This window comes from Thunnus thynnus, chromosome 6 (genome assembly GCF_963924715.1).
Source record: "Thunnus thynnus chromosome 6, fThuThy2.1, whole genome shotgun sequence".
Classification (NCBI taxonomy): domain Eukaryota; kingdom Metazoa; phylum Chordata; class Actinopteri; order Scombriformes; family Scombridae; genus Thunnus; species Thunnus thynnus.
The window spans coordinates 13,788,049-13,805,873 of NC_089522.1; the positions used below are offsets into that span (position 1 = coordinate 13,788,049).

General features: G+C 40.3%; 1 protein-coding gene across 3 annotated transcripts in view; it reads right to left on the reverse strand.

Annotated features, from left to right (window-relative positions):
- Window positions 1-13,800, reverse strand: part of LOC137184328 (TOX high mobility group box family member 2-like) — an 81,807-nt gene extending 68,007 nt beyond the window's left edge. Inside the window, exon 1 of one of the 3 annotated variants that reach the window (XM_067591886.1) lies at window positions 13,158-13,800. In XM_067591886.1, coding sequence (XP_067447987.1) covers window positions 13,158-13,262 — 105 coding nt within the window. In that variant the 5' untranslated portion in view covers window positions 13,263-13,800. The remainder of the gene's footprint in view (window positions 1-13,157) is intronic. The other 2 variants (XM_067591885.1, XM_067591888.1) reach the window with 2 other exon arrangements.
- Between the last annotated feature and the right edge of the window lie 4,025 nt (window positions 13,801-17,825).

The following is a 17,825-nucleotide window of genomic DNA, read 5'->3' on the forward strand; positions in this document are numbered from 1 at the left end:
CATATCTCCACTCCACAGCCCTCGCAGTCTCAACATTTCCTTCCCTATTGTGGAGGGAGGCCCTGGCACGTTGAGCCTGCCATACGTTTTTTTTTTTTTCCCCGCAAGCTCTGGCCGAGCTGCCAATGACTCTCAAAGAATGCATGCTTAATTGAGAAATTTAGTCGAGGTTCGAGCTGATGAAATGCTGAAATGCTATTAGGACACTACAGAGATGCTATGAATGTTATATATATAATGTATGTCATTATACCGCCTGATATCACATCTTGTGGTATGTCACAAGAAAGCCCTCTTTGTTTGTTGTGCCGTAGATGTGATAAAGGCGTCATTATTTGGTCCGCTCACAGCTAAAATCTGTAGTGAAAGGTTTCATTCGCATATTTTCTCCTCTCTCAGCAGTGTCTGTGGCTTGAGTGACAAGGCAGGTTGAATTCATAACGCTTTGACAAAAATTCCATTTAAGAGGGAAAATGGCATTGAATGTCATTCCATTACTGCAGACGGCAAACACGGGAACACTTTAACCCAGAAGGCATTCACATTAACTTATACAAAATAGCAGAAAGACTATTTTTTGCTTTCCTATAATATATGTACAGTATTGGAGTATTTTCATCTAGCGCATTTCAAGAGTAGTCTTCCAAAATGTAGTCACTTATTTGATTTCATCCCTTTTCACCATTTGTCAAGCCCAAAGTCACAATGCATTGTGAAATGAGTTCTTAATGTGGAGTAATGAGGCTGTCATGGCAAAGCAGTCTCTGCTTGTTTGAGTTTGACTCATGTCGTAGATTCAATTAAATCAGCTGAAGTCAAGCTGGCCTCAGGCCAGATCGGTAATGGGTGACCTCATTCAAACAATGCTCTGACATATTGAAACAATAAGAGGAAGGGGCCTTGAGTCAGTTGCAAAAGCAAACTCCGCTCAAAAGCGATAAGGTAGAAAAATTACAGTTACCAAAGTGTTTGAAAGATTCATGCAGTCATTTGTCTTCAGGGGTGCTTGTGTAGTTTTTTATCTTCTTGGTGCCAAATTGGTGCTTGTGGAACACCTCATAGGACAGACTGCTCTGTGTGTGTGTGTGTGTGTGTGTGTGTGTGTGTGTGCTGTCATTAAAATCACAGACCTAAAGGAGTTCAATCCTAAAAATCCTCAAATGTAATAAATGCAAAAACGGCATTGTTTATGGCACTGTAAATAAAATATAAACAACACAATTGTCAATATACCAAACCATGTAACGTGAATGTTGACTCTCACCTCTCTTCGCCTGTAATAATTGAAAACAAAATTTGTCGAGCTTAAGAGATAAAACTAACAGATTTTAAACACAGCTGGCTCATTTCTTCTTCAGGTTTACTTGTCCTCAGAAGTCTAAACTGACTTATTTGGATGTTGAAATGCCTGGAATCTAAATCATGACACAAACACTCCCAAGGCTATGTAAACAACCTTTCCAGTTCCAGTCTACAACCACGCTTTTTGAGCAATAACTTGAATGCCAAGGGCAAAAGCACTTCTCACTTTTGGAAGGATCTCCACTGTCACACAGTTATTAAGAGAGGGCACTCCTCAGTTTGTGTAAAAGGGAATAGGTATCACTAAAAGGCTTATTCTGACACTCTACAGTCAATGTACAATCAATTATGTGACTTATTTTGAGGTGCATTTACCATCCATATGTATAAATTTACAGTTTGGACAGACAGAGACATCCTGAGTGCTTTGTAGAATAAACTGAAACAAGGTAACAAAATCAAAACAGAACATCTTGCTTTACTCACACTTATTTCTCTATTCACCGGGGCAAAAGCACTTACAGTAAACAGATAAAAGAGCAGGCGCGCATACACACACACTAACTGCATCTCATTAAGCGGCATTCCCTCTGGCCCTAATTCCATTAGAAATTAAAACTCGGGACAATTAGTGGCAGATTGGTCTCAGCTCAGTGCGCTATAGTGGCGCTCTCAAGGCTCCGAGATGACTTAATTACAGACTCATCTGAAAACTGTGCCACGGCGCTACGCTGGAGCACACAGTGAATACCTGGAGCAAGGGTCAGCCACGACATGGCTCAACAGATGAAGAATTAACCGCTGGAAATAACACTGTAAACCAGAAAAGATAAACAGTCTAAGTAAGTCATCACAAAGACAGAAGTGATTGAATAAAGTGTTGATGTGGGGGTGTATATGGGATAATAGAAACCTGCAAACTTAAGTATAAACTGTACACACAGTGTGTTAGTGTTTAACAACCCTCGTGGTTTGTGATCATTTCTACCAAAGGATTCCAAACGGGATGGGAGAGGCTAAAGGTCAAATATTTTCTGGACAGAGCGCTTGTTTACGAGATTGTTTGGTACTTGACTCTCAAGTCTTAGTTTGTCACTTCCTCCAGATGGAAGGGTGTGCAACTGATAAGAATTTTATTTGTGCAAATATGCCAAATCTTCGGCATCTCAACTGGTCAGGACAGGGCGCTCTTTGCAGCCACACTTAGTCATTTAGGCTAACAATACATAAAATCTTAAATAGTGCCACTTCACTTCAGCAGCTCAACCCAAAGGAAGTATCTTAGCCTTAGTACGTTTCCATAGTGAGCACAGAGAGCAAGGCATTTTATCAAAATCTTGACGGAACACAGATAACTTATTTTTTATCTGCTTCATCACTCCGCTTATGACAAGGACACAAAGCACATTTTTCTGTAATTGATCCAACTCTAGTTTATGTAACGACTGACCGTTCTGCCCTTCAAACTAGGGAGGGAGACAGAAAGAGCGATTTGATTGCTCCATGTACTTGCTCTTGTCACGTGACACCGTGTCCCATTATATTGTGATGTTGTCATAGGAGGAGAGGAAATGAAATGCCTTGAAGCTATAGGGGATGTGTGTGTGTGTGTGTGTGTGTGTGTGTGTGTGTGTGTGTGTGTGTGTGTGTATGGATGGATGGTGGGGATTGTGAGGTGTAAAAGTGAATGAGTATATATAACCCTGCATGTGTGTCTGTGTGTGGTCCTGCAGTCTAAAACTCATGCAGTTCTAATTGGGCAACTTGGGATTGTATTTTTGTTATCATTTCCATCCAATTGGCCCAGAAAAGATATATTGTTTTTGTGGATACAGTTTGCACGCAGTTTCATTGACTGTGCAGTCCTGTTACTGTGAAACTGGCAACTTAAACCTGCATTTTAAGCATCAAACTCCCTATTTAAGTCCAACAATACATTATATTTAAAACACTGACATGGTAGCATGCAAACAAAAGCTCTGAGCTTTGTGTAATGATGAGAATTCTACCCAGATGATACGTGGATTATTGCAATATTAGCAGGAGTACAGGAGTGTTTGTGTATCTGGATGCTAATATTAAAGCAACACTCCCCCCCAAAAGTCACTGTTTACCCTTTAAGCTCAGTTTAAACCCTTGTTGAACTTGCTGACAAATTAAAAATGAGCATGTTGTGTATGTGACTGACACCCCCGATTGACAACTATTGCAACCAATCAAACCTGCAGAAACAAGCCTTCTAGCTCTGGCAGTAATTACCATGCGACTCTAACACTGCTCAGTTTTGCATTTTGATACATTTTTATGCAAAAGTAGTCTGCGCCTTATGGTATATGAGCTGCTTGAAAGCATGTTCCCTACATGGCAGCAGCATGAACACGAACCCTTATGAAACACTATGCCTTCATCTCCTCTGTATCTGAGTAAATGATAATTCATAAGACCTCCTCTGGTGGCTCTGAAGAGGTTGAGGAGGTTAATGAGTTCAGTTCAATGCCACACTGTTAAACTGTGAGTATGGATAACATTTAACACATTTGAGAAGTACTGCTTATTATTTGTGGCTCATGTCTATATGACAGTGCTGGTATTGCACGTACTCATTGTGATAAGATTCAGTTTACTAATACACTTTCTTCGATGATTCATACTGTGCATACTGTAGGATGAGGTTTTATGAGTTGTCTTTAAGATACTGTGGAGATAAATGTTGTTTCTATACAGTGGGTTTTAAGATTGCTTTCATGTCTTCTTTTATGTAAAGGGGATTTTTGGCTCAAACCACCAGACGTGACAAAAATTCTAGGGGAAACACTGCAATCATTTAACCTGGTGAGTTACTGTTTAAACCTGCTCCTCCACCAGTCTTTGCACCTGTACGGCTTTTTTAGACTGCGGTGGGAGGCAGCTGATGCTTTTTCTCCAAAACTGTAACAAATTGCATCATTATTTCTCCCCAGTATGTAGACAGTTTAATGGAGTTGCTGTCATAATTCGAGTAAGGCCAGTAATTATATAACTGTGTGTGTGTAAACACGGTTACTGTTTTACACGTGGTGATAGGCGAATCTAGATACCGAGAAAGGGAAGGTTTTTAACAATGGAAAAATTGAGGACAATGAGCGATGAAAGAAGCAGTTGTTTTCCAACAAGTCACTGTGTCAGTTGAGAATTTCCTTTGTGTGTGTCTCTGTGTTCGGGGGATGTTGCATGAATGGGCAGTCAGCATTTAGGGTTCAAAAGAAAACAGCAGCCTGAGCTCCTGTCTGTGTGAAAACCAAGGCTACGGTGCTCTGTATCAAGTGCCATTGTTTTGGTAATAGTAAACCTGGGGCACTTGCCAGGAGGCATTAGTCATTCATCTAACAAGTTCCACAAAGCAAACCACAAAGTGCTCCGCTGTTGACTTCCTCTTATTGAATTCTAAGCACATAAGCACATTTCCAAGTATCTTAGAGCAAGGTATAAACTTTCTGATAACTAGCTACCTGAAATATGGCTGCCATGTTTGTTTATTTGTGTGTTTCCCTGACAGGAAGCCAGCTCATTTGGAAGCATTTGGTGGGGTGGGGTGTTGTGAGTGAGGGAGAGAATGAAGGGAGAAGAAGGGAGGTGGTGGGTGGAAGGCGGATAGAAGGGGATTAGGGCGGAGTGCAATTTTTCAGCAGGCCAGGCATACGACATGATCTCTAATTACCCACAAAGCACTGTGTAACCCGAGCCACAGATTAGGCTGCATTATCAGGCTTAATAAAACATGACCATCTCTCAGTTTCACTCCCTTTCCCTGCCCTGCTGCCACAAACATTTGTTTCTACTTATGACATTCCCAATGCCTTTGCTAAGTAACCGGCCTAAATGTACCTGTTGCTGTTTAACTGCAGCAACAGGTACACAAAACTACACAAGCCCAACAAGGCACTCAACTGAATTAAGATTAAAGGGTCGATTAACCCAAATTACAAAAGAACATAGTGTCTCTCTTACACATGCAGATCGTTTTGGATTTATTTGCCCAGGTCACAGTCTCCTAGATTTCTACATGCACCCCATTACATTTTATGGAGATGAATGAAATTGAGTTTGTGTTGTGCACAGCATTTAGAAATTACATCTCTTTCCAGAAGAATTAGGCCAAATAATCTACAGACCTCGTTGTAGCAGAAATGCTTAAAATCCAGGGCAAACAACATAAACACTAAAACAGAAAGGCTAGAAATCACTATGTAAGTGAAAACAGAGTTTTTTTGTGATTTGGGTGACATGACTCTTTGAGTCACTTCTCTGACTTAAAAAAACACTTTCAGGACTCTTCTGCGAGTCTCGGATTCTAACTTCAACTCTTCTAAATTGAGACGACAACTAGACGCTGTTTTTAGACTCCCTGATGTGACGATGACTCTATTTCTCTTGATTTTTTTTGAATGCAAATTTGGTTGATTTTGCGAACAGAAGCAAGCCCTCTTCAGCTTTAAACTTTCCAGCACATTTTCACAAACAGTATACTCGGGGTGCATATATACACACACACTCATTCACACACTTTTGCGCACATGCAGGGGCCGGCACAGAGCAGCGGATACACATTAACGTCCCAGCAACACACAAGCATGCATACACATATACTTTCTTGGTTCTCGTGGGTTGTGCCAGTAAGTGCTGCTTTAGGCTAGGGTTTTTCACTACTGTCTACTGTGTTATTAACAAATCTATAAAAAGATCTGCTCAAGTTTCCCTTTCCTGTGTGTTAACAACCCTACCAAGCTGCTATGAAGTTGATGAAGTCTAGTTAAGAGAGAGACAAGAGTCCTCGAGCGTAACACCATTGACCATGTCATAATTTCCAAAATCCTACTTTTCTTTCCTCTGTTTGTTTTTCTTAGCGACATCACTCATCAGCATGGCTCATGGCCAGCTTGAGACTAAATAGGTCGACAACACAAAGAGAGGGCCTCTTTCTCTCGCTTTCCCTCCCTTTTCTTCAACCCACAAGTCTCCTCTAACCTCTCTACCTCTTTTTTTTACAACCTCTATCTCTGTTCTTTTCTCTTTCCATAACTCTACTGCAACTTTTCCTCTTCTCTCTGTTTTGGCTCTTCCCATATCTTAAACCAAAAATAATAGCATTGCAAGAACTAAAACCATGATATTACAACCTCCATGTACTATACCTTTCCTGTCACACTTTCTCGCACTCTTTCACACTCTCTCTGCCCATTGTAAGCGATCACGGAGCTCATCATTAGCTCTCGAAAAGGAAGAATGAAACACAGTTTGATTACCTCAGTGGCTCTGTGGGCTCCTGCAGTCTCTGCTGACTGAATTGGACGCAGGCGATTACGGCCTTGCACAGGCAATTATATCTGCCTGCTAAATATGTCACACATAATAAACACATGCTCCTGACAGACAAGGGACACGGCGAGACAGTCACAGCAGGAGAAAGAGGAAAGAGAGCAAATTCGGGATCATATGGATTTATCAACCCTGTCCTCCCCAAGTGGAAACCTCTCGCAGTTCAAATCAATGCATGTCAGTGAATTAATGAAAGACACCAGAGCTCAGATTAGAAGTCAAATATCTGCTGGTGAATGGCAACCTAAAAAAAAGTATCCTGATTGACAATTTTAACCCCAAAAGAATGAGCTGAATCTACACAGACGAGGCTAAATTCAAACATGTTTTACTCTGGGAGCTTTGAGATCATTGTATTATCTACTGTTGTGTTTCTAAGTCTGGACTTGGACCATTAATTGAGCTTTCATATGGGTTCCGTCCTTTCAAGCCGCAGCGCAAACATGGCACTGACACCAGGCCGATAATATTTGTAAAGGATATTCAGTGAAAACAAGGGAGGGAAAGAGCCTTAAATCCCTGGCAAGGAGCTTACCATGGCCCATGGTGTTTGCACAGGACATACCTCAGGAAGCTGAGACAACTGGGAATGTTTGTCCAGCTTCCAGCCTCTTCCATGCATACATACATACATACAGTACACACGTACAGTACATACATTCAGTTCATACATATAGTACATACAGCACAGTACATACATATAGTACATGTGTACATAGATAGATAAACTGTACATAAATACACTGATCATACAAACAAACATGCATTTGTTGAGTATAGTGGTACATACATACTTGCACATAGGGATAGGGTAATTAGTGATTACTGTGTTGATTAATTTATCACTGAATTGGGTAGTTTAATTATTAAATGTCAAAAAATAGTAAAAAGAAAATGTCCATCACAGTTTCTCAGAGCCCAAAGTGACATCTTCAAATTGCTTATTTAGTTCAGCTAAATATATTCAATATACAATTATACAAAACTGAGAAAGGAAGCAAATCCTGACATTTGAGAAGCTGGAATATGTCAATATTTGACATTTTTGTTGGATAAATTACTTCAATAATTATAACTGGTTATGAAAATAGTTGTTGAGTAATTTGTTCTTGATTGACATATCAGTTAATCAACTAATCGTTTAAGCACTCATACATACATTCTTTGCATACAGTATATAGTATATATACACAGTACATACATTAATACAGTATATACTGTGCATACCTGCATTGTATACATAACATACATGGCCCATGGAGCGAGCCACATGACGCTCTTACAGTCCTTCTTATTTGCTTCCATTTGTTTACCTCCAGCACAGATAACCTGGCTCTGTATGCAAGATATGAGCTGTAATGTACAATATCTGAAGTATATATTATAGCTTTCCATCATCCTCCGGGGGGGGGGGGGGGGGGGGGGGGGGGTTCTTTTGTTTTCCATTGCTAAACAAAATAAAATTAGAGTTACTTGGGGGTCCCATGTTAAAATCTCATGACAGGACAAGTGAAAGCTCCAAAAATCTTGTCGATACAACAGAGCTTAAACCACATGAAAATGAAATAACCTGCACGTCTAATTATTACAAAAGATGACAAACTGCTGATGAACCTTTAGATAGATGGGTAATAATGAATAATAAAAAAAACAAATAAATAACTTATTTGACTGATGTGCTGCATTATTTGCACTTCAGTTTTAACACGCTGTCATGCGTCGCTTCTTTTGAGTGTTTGCAGCCATTAACAAACATAATCAACATTTAACTAAACACCCCGGGGCCTGCTCTGCAGCAGGTGCTGGCAGCGTTTCTTTTTCTTTCTTCTTCGGCAGTAAGAATGAGAATGCCATCACACTGCCCCATGGGAAGGCCCTGGCTGACTAATGTAAGCACACTACAGTGGGGCGGCTGGTCTTAATTATGGTAACAGACGCTGAGGGGGATGCACTGGTACCCACCAACCAGCAAGTAGCTTAAGACTGCCAGCCAATTCCCCCCACCCCCCCAGACACCACTATACCACACACACATTCATACTGTCACTCTCATAACCGACATCAAACAGAAACACTGCATTTAAAGGCCAAACAAAGAGACACAGGGCATTTAAATGATGAAAACACAATTCATCATCCTGTATGTGGCGTTAAAGCATCACTTGTCTTATTTCCTTTTATCAATATTCATGTCTGTTTATCAAAACTCATCTTAAAAAATATAAAAGTCACACAAAAAAAACTGATGTAGACATCTTGTGGTTTGTTGGGAAAATGACTTTTCACACAGAGCCACCTAGATTAAAAAAAAAAAAAATCTCTGTGCCATATGCAGGCTCTGTGACACAGCCAATGTCAGAGCCAATTCCAGTTTCATTGAAATGATTTCAAATGGTCGGAATCCGTATTAAAAATCTCCTCCGCGTGTCGGGGCAGGGAGAATATGATTTAGTGGCTGTTTTTGCTCTGCCCCTGCTTGCTGTGTGTCACCGGCCCTTACTGTGGTATGCATGCCCTTCCTCTGCACGGGGCTATGAAAGCAATTGTGATTGTGATTCCGTAGTCAGCAAAACGCTTGAATGGCCCCGAGTTAGCATGCACAGGCGCACACACACACACACACACACACACACACACACACACACACACACACTCACACACTCGCACTGTCCCCATAGTGGGCCACTGATTACTTCAACCCATTTGACTCTCACTCATCCTTTGATTCTCCCTTTCTGCCTCTCTGTCACATACCACAGAGTTTGTCATTAGCTAATAGCGACAACACCATGACCATGAACGTGCTACAACCTGCATTACAGACTGGTTAATTTGTCAGCCAGCTTGTTTTACTTGACCATGATCAGCTGATGGGAACTGGCTGAATTTGTTAATACAAAGTAATCAAACCTTTGCACAACATACACAAGACAGTCATGTAATAAAAAAACAAAATTGAGATAAGGTATTCAAATGGAGGGCATCATTCCCCAGCTTATCTGAGGCAGAGGAGACCACCAACTAACAAAGCCAGCTCTTCAGTCATGCCCTATCTAGGCAGATATCAGTTGTTGGGAGGATATATGAGCTGGGTGGGGCCTGGGTGTATAAACACAGGGCCTGCTCTCTCTGCACTCTATGCTATTGCTGTACTGTAGGCAGTGGCTCACCTCAGCAGCAGCAGTCAGCACTGTTTGATTAAGGTATTCAAATAAAGGAGCAGACACTGTGTTCCCATTTCACAGAGCAAACTAAAGGTGCCGGACAAACGGATGGCGACGGTACAATTACAGCTGCAAGCGTCGTATAAGACAAGATGTAACACAAAGTGCAAATTAGTACGGTATTTACACAGCATATATGAGTAATATATGTACCATGCAGGCTGTAAAGCAGTAGACAGCATTAAAACATGACACATTTTCATATTATCATCACAGCACAAAGCTGTTATGATGGTATTATTCTGTTTTTCTTTGCGGCTGTGGGAGAGCACCGCAGAAATAAAAGGCACGTACACTCACAGCGAAATAAAGTGAGTATTGAAAGTACTGAAGTAGACATCTTCAGAGTTATTTATGGATCTTTCTGAATCATCTCAATCTGCACTTAAAGTACGTTCCCTGTTCAATTTGTGCATCTCTTTCTTGGCGTTCTCTTTCCTTTTTTTCTGGGTAAAATAGAGTTTTATTGGCTACTGATTTGGCTAGCAGATTGATTCATGTTATTTAAAGAACAGTCAATGACAAAATGTGAACTGTCAAATCTTGGAAAAGGTTCACATTTCCTCCTTGCATGATGTTTTTATAGAACATGTACAACACCAGCACAGTAACGGAAATGATTCATGCAGTGACTAGTAATCCAAGTAATTATCAGCGCATCAAATAAAGTGCAAGAAAGAATCCATCCAGAAGCGCTGGTAATCTAACATGCACACAAACTATTATGAATGAAACAAGCTGCGGCTCCAAATGAGCAGTGTGAACAGCATGACAGCGGCACACGTGTTCCCTGGAAGTCACATAAACTTGCTAAACTTGCATAACTCAAACTAGGCTTGTGGCAGCACACGGCATCCAGAGTAAGTCAGTGGCACACAAAACAGGTTTACAAATTAACACATTATAAAGCTAAAACACAAGCACATGCTCACTTTATCCAATTAAGCCCGTGTGTGTGACTCAGCAGCCAGAGACGAGTAATGGTGCTAAATCTCAATGTGGTTGCCAAATTGCAACCGTCTTACCAAAAGCTTCTTTTTATTCAAATTATTTTGACGTTTTTCCAATAATATTATCCTGACAGAATATTCTCAGGCTAAACTGAAAGCCAACAAATCTGCTAACAAATTCAGCAACAAACCAAAATATCCACATGAATATGCAAAGTAAGCCCATAAAAACAATTGACCTTAATGTGATGATTAACTTTTTGCCTCCTCACTGCGTTAGAAAGAGACCTGGGCAGAATTTGGAATTGGCCAACCAAGGCTGTCAGAGATGATTAGCAGCAGGCAGATCTGATCAGATACAGTTCCCACATAACAAATCAGATGTCTCTTTAATGCCACAGCCAGTTTGACAAGTGTTTGAGGAGAGGAACTTGACCTCCTGCGTTGTGTTAACAGGACACCGAATGATCCCCGCTGGCCTCATTTACATTGCTAGTGAAGGTAGTTAGTGTTACACATGTGATGATAGCAAATTATACCTCCCCTTGTGGAAAAAAAAGCCCCCACTCCTTCCAGCAAAGCAGTCCTGTGCCTTATTCTGGGATTTCAATAATTCAAATGAACACTTGTAATTTCGAGGGGCGCCACACTTTTTGTATCGGTGACAGCAGTTGGTGTCACTTTCTCCCCTTGTGAAAGCACTTTATATCGGTTAAATATCTATTGGCTTTGTTTCCAGGAGTCATGCAGTGTTTGATATCAGCATATTCTTAGGATTATCCGCATGCAGGATGATCTTAATTCGTTTGACCTAAAAAAAAAAAAAAAAAAAAGATAGCCTGCGCGGAGGAGACAGTTTTAAGAGCCCATCTGTGTGTCACAGGTGTAAAGCTGACTTATCAATAAATATTTAAATAGACCTTATTTCATCTGTGATCGAACGGATATTGCGAAATAGACTGTGCCCTGTTTTTTTTTTTCTCTCTTTCTCACTTTAACTTGCTTTGTGCCACCTGAACAAAGATTACTGTAGCACCGCTTTTAATACCTCGACTGGGAGATGATCTTTTCACTTGATTACTGGAATGTTCCGTTCAGTTACAGAGATTTTCCATTGCCCACACAGTGAGAGACAAACATCCCCAACTGTGTTTTGTATCATTCCCCTCACTGTCATACCTAAAAGCCATCTTTATCAGAGAAACCATACGAATCTACAGAAGCAGGTCATCATCCAGAGTCTTTTGATTTGTGATATTCTAACCGGGGTAAGTAACAACAAAGTCTAATTCAGTAATTGCAGATGGCTGAGATCCTAGAAACTGTGTGTCCTTTAATTAAACAGTTTACAGTGATTGTGGTACTCATTAGTACTTTTTCTATGATCTTATCATACTTTGTGGTGTTTTTATCTCTTATGGCAAGCTTTCAACTTAATACTTCTAAAGACTTCTTGTGTTGCTCCATCCTTCGGTTCTTCATAACAGGATTACCAAGGACTGCTTGTTTTTCGCAAGGGCTCATAATTATTATTTTTTTTCTTGGAAAATGTCAAACTGTAAAATATTCATATGTTGTTTTAAATGCCACCTGCGCACTTGCAATGGAGTCAGTCAGAGCAGGTCACAAGCCAAAAGCCGCGGGGTGTCAAAACTGAGAGAGAGAAAAGAGTGGTACTTGTACCAGCCAGACTCTGTGGTTTCTCGTTACAAAGTAATTAACAGTACATTACTGGCACACATCCATTTAATCGCTGAACTCCCAGCGGAAAACCATGTAAGCTATAAGAAATCATTGAGAGGGAAGATAATGCTGGAGCAGAGAGCAGAGTGGGGCAGTATGGATTCTATACAGCCCCTGGTATTCCACATCGGGTGGGACACTTAATGCCAGCTTTGTGCAAAACACAACTGCACAATCTCACCGGGGAAATAACATAATAACCATGTTGGTTAGAGAGAGAGAGAGAGAAAAAAGTTGGACTACACATTTTCTTTGAACAGCAAAATAGAATGATTGCAGGTTTAAGTCTAAAGTAAGAATTAATACTAATTCTGCGTCCTGGTCCAGACTAAATTAAAACCAGTCCATCCTAGCTCAGGTTACTTTACTTGCTGACACTTTACATTTTTTTTTCTTTTTTTTTTCTGAAGAGTGTGTAGTTTGTGTGTTTGAAGCAAGTGAGCGCCCGTTGGATAAAACGCGTCCAAAGCATGCGTTTGCATTGCGTAAATGTTGCAGGCTGTGTTTGACAAGGCTCACATAGAAGAGACAGGTGAGACATGAAATCATTTTTATGCACGAGGCTATACAGCGTGTTATTTACCTTGTTCGAGTGGTAATAGTCCAACGGGCTCAGACAACTTGGATCAGTCGGTAGGGAGCATGAACCCACATTTGCCGGGGGCGCAGGATAAAATCTCACGTCCATCTCAGGTTGTGCGAGACTGAAGGCATGAAATCACTTTCAGCGTCTTTGACTCACTATTGTCTCAGCAAACACAACGCCAAAGCAGGAGGTAAAGAAAAAAAGAAGTGGGTGAGTTTTACTCGGTACACTCTTCCCTCACATCCGTTCGCGGCCGAACTTCGGCACCAACTCTGGTGATGCGCAGTCCTCCTCACAGCAGCCCCGCACCAGGATGCGAAACACTCACTCACTCAAAACGGAGTACAAATTTCATGGATACGCACGTGTTTGCAAAACTATCCCGTTGTTCCAGAACAAATACAAGAAAACCTCCAACTTAGATCCTCTCTTATTAGATCTCTTTTTTTTACGGCTGAACAGCAGCCCATAAATTTGCAGCCTCTATTTTCCCACTGCTCTCAGGACTCCATACAGGCTTTGTTATGGAGGTGCATATTCTTGCATTGGTTCCAGTACAGTTGGACTTCCCTCTGCCATGCGACCTCTGCCGATAATAAACGGGAAAGAGGAACGGAGGGAGAAGGGGGAGGGGAGATTGGTGGCTGCCTTGGCAACCGCTCTCCTTTCTGCAACTGCGCGCTTCTGATTAGCTGGAAATGTAGTAGTGTGCACGGCTGTGCATTATAAAGCGCACTCTGCTTCCATCGGTGCTTCGTAAAGGCTTTCATTTGGGTTATTGTGCCAAGGCGGACGGGAGGAGGTTGCACAGAGTCTCTGTGTAGTTCGACTATGTTTTTATGTATTTTTATTTTTCATTTGCGTGGCTACAACCTGAACCTGTTGTGCTTCACCTAAAATCGGCGTCACCTGATTTTTTGCAAAGCCCATCCCCAGTCCATAGCCAAAGGCAGTGAGCAAAATTCACCTGGACAGGCCTCTGAGCAGTTGCATTTTACAGTAATGCCTGTGAATAGGTTAAAGCAAAAGAACACAACTCTGTGAGATTTCATTCTTATAAAGTCCACTGCTTTATACAGAGTTTAATCTGTATTATTACTTGAAGTCCATTTCAATAATCATTAAGTTGTTTTTGTCCTCAGTAGTACTTGCATTTTAGGTTTTGGTGTTATTTCGATTTAAAAAGTGCAAAAATACAAGGAAACAGTAACCTCACACAACAATGCAGAGCAGCACACTTTGAACAGAGTGTAAAATACACTTTGCCCAGGGTGGAATATGTACAAGGAGGTTTAATCTTGTATTGCCATGCAGTTGCAAATGTGTGTGGAGAGAAGCTGGGGCTGTGAGAGCTGCATCTGACAGCTCACTGAATGTGATGGATAGCACCCCCTTGCCCTGTGATGTGCATGCACATTTGATGTTGAAATGGCCTATCCATGGGACCATTGTCTTTCAATCATGTCAAGGCAAAGTACAGAACAGAGCACATTTTCTGCTGCCTGGCGTTATTGCTATGCCACAGTTTACAGCACAATCCATACACTCTGCCTGCACAGAAATGTTCTTTATTGTCCCGATGTTGTTCCCTTTAAAGATTCCTAATTTAATCCGTTTCTAGGATGCATCGCCATTTAAACAGTGTTAATATATCCTCTTTACTGTATCACTCCTTAACAGTGTTGCAGACAGGCTTTCATTAGGTGAACCTGGATCTGAATAAAGGAGCATGTAATACTGAGAAGGGTACAATTGTTTACACAAACCATGACAGCAGCATCTGCCCACTGCTGCAGCTCTTGTGTTCTCAACCTTCAGAAATGGAAAAAGCGGGTTATTATTTCAGCAGGCCTGTTACGTTACAGTTCAACCTCTTTATTTTACAGTGTGGGCCTTCGCTGGTAGGCACGTCCTGCCACTCTCCCCGGCCCAGCACACAGAGGGTTAACCACATGGCTCGGTGCCATGGCTTCATGGGAATGGAATGTGGAGTGCTGTGTGTGCAGGGCTCCTTTCCCAGCATCCTTCACTGCCCAGGCGCATGCTAATGATCAGTATTATTGAAGCACAATTGATGGGCTAGCAACCAAACAAGAGAAACTAATTACTACTAAGGCTTTATTGTCCTTTAATTACTGAAGCTCTATGGCAATTAGTGCTGCACAAAGACGCAGCCCTACTTTAATCTCAAATAAAATGTGATGCAGATGAAAAAATTTGGAAGATGAAAGGTAGATAAGATAATTTGGCTTTCAGTTCGTTCTGCAGAAATGATGGCTGATTTGAGTAAAGCGTGGGAGAACAAAAGAACTGCTGAGGGTTGTGCTAATTTAAAGCGAAAATCTTCTCAAAACAGAATCGGCATGTGATATTTCTATGACCTTGGATAGCTAAATACAAAAAAAAAGAAAGAAAAGAAACAGTGAATGCTGAACATCTCTCTCCCAAAGCAGCAGTAAAAAACAGTCGAGCGAGCCTCCGGTCCGTCATGTCATTAGACGATGACTTCCAACGCTGCTTTAATGATAACTAACAGTAACTTTGTAGAGTCATGCGCTGACTGTTTTACACCCACACAATGTTTATTTCATGCTACAGATATTACTGAGCAGAGCTTGTATGGGCAGCATACATTGTTTAGTAAATTATAGTTTATGTTCTCATGTAATACATCACACGCTGCTCGAGAATAACTGACTGTATTTGTCGGTGATTCTAAACAACTAAGGCCATCATCGTAGGGTAAGTGAACATAGAAAATTCTGTATCTGCGTTAAATGTGTCCATGGATCAGTTGTATCTTTCTTACTGAGAACTACAGTAAGTCGCTTTGAGCAGTGGCAGGATGAAGCCTCAGTATTCAGTTCAAACTTTTACCACTTCTGAAGCCACCATGGCCCTGTTAAAACATCTTTAGTCCTGACTTATGCATCGTTAAAACATAAATTTACCATATAACATAGCTTGAAGTTGCACATTTCCACATTAGCTTCTGTGCATTTATATGGCAAGGCGTTCATAAACAATTATGTCACGGATTTGCTCTTATCATCAATTCAATAATTGCCTTTCCATTTTCTATATATATAAAAATAAGCATATGCATATTTGCTGATCAATTTTAATATTAAACCACTTAAACACATGGTTTATATTAGATTTTATTTAAATGCCTCGGAGGACAATTAGACATTCTTTAGATCTGCACTAACCAACAACTAATGATTAAACCAAACTCAAATATTTATTAGTCATTCAAAACATTTTCTGCATGGCTCCAATGAAATCCACACAGAGCTGGTCATTCACTTCTTGACAGTGTCAGACAGTTTTATTTAGTTTCAATCAGATATGCCAGTGAAAAAATCAATCTGTTGGCCTGATGAGTGGCAAAGGTCCTCTTGATGAGAACATTTTTTAAAATACAGACAAGAAACTCAAGCTAGTAGTTTAAAGAGGACAAACAGAGCACGGCAATGAAAATGATTAAGAAAGAGACAGTGAAGTAGTCCAGGCAAAGTTAGACAGTAAACAGCATCATGGTTTGGGTATTTGGTTTGTTTTCACCACTTCATCTTTGCTCACGGACTGTTGGGTAACTACACAAATAATGTAACTATTTGTTTATTTGCATTTTTCTGTGATTTGGCAGCTCAGCAAAGTTTAGACTTGGATAGTAGCTCTATAGCATCAATACTTTTTCTAATATTCAGACTTCTTAGTCAACTGCCAAACATGCACTTACATTTTTTCCTACAAAAGAAGGAAATTGCATATATATTTTAGTCTGGCAGAAAGTTCTGTGGATAAAAATGTTGATGTGACAGATTAAAAAAAAAAAAGTGTTTTTAATTTCCTACTACTGTATAATGAACCTATAATGAAGTCGTGCCAGACTTATTTGGCTCCCAACTACATTTTTACAGTTCTTGTTTCTGGCTGCCAGGTGTTGGAATTTGTATAAATTCAGTAAACAGCTACACTTTATTTAAAATTAAATACTGTTTTTGTCAGGGTCTTATCAGTAGCAATTTGCACTTTCATGTGTTTGTGATTATACAGTATTTCAGATATGTTCATTTTTATATTGTTATCTGAATAACTTTATTTAAAAAGTAAAAAGATGGATTCTATATCCAGTTTCAAGCAGCAACAAATAAATCAATGTTAGACTCTGAATTATGTTGTTGGACGTGTTAATTTTAAATAACAACTGCTTGTTTTGTCCTTACTCAACATTTCCATAAACAAAACTTCTCTGAGATTCTGCTGAACCAGTTTTTGTTCTTGTTGTGCGCATAGAACAGCTACAGAAGTGCAGGATGTATTGTGCATTTACCATCATTTGATCTGTTCATGCAAAATATTCCTGAGGGCAGCTATGGTGAGGTACATGCAAATGATACCAGTATGTTAAACTCTCTCTCTATGATGCTCTCGCTCAACAAACTCTAAAAACACATAACCTTTCCCCCCAAATAACCCAAGCATGATTAACATGTCATCTACATATGATACAAGGTTAAAATATAAAGACTCAGTGTTACATTTGATTTCACATTTGTTTGCTGTTAAAGTCATTAATGTACACAAGACAAAACCATGTGGTTTTATTTAGTTTTATGTCACTTTATATACAAAAACACCTTGAACATCATGTCCCAG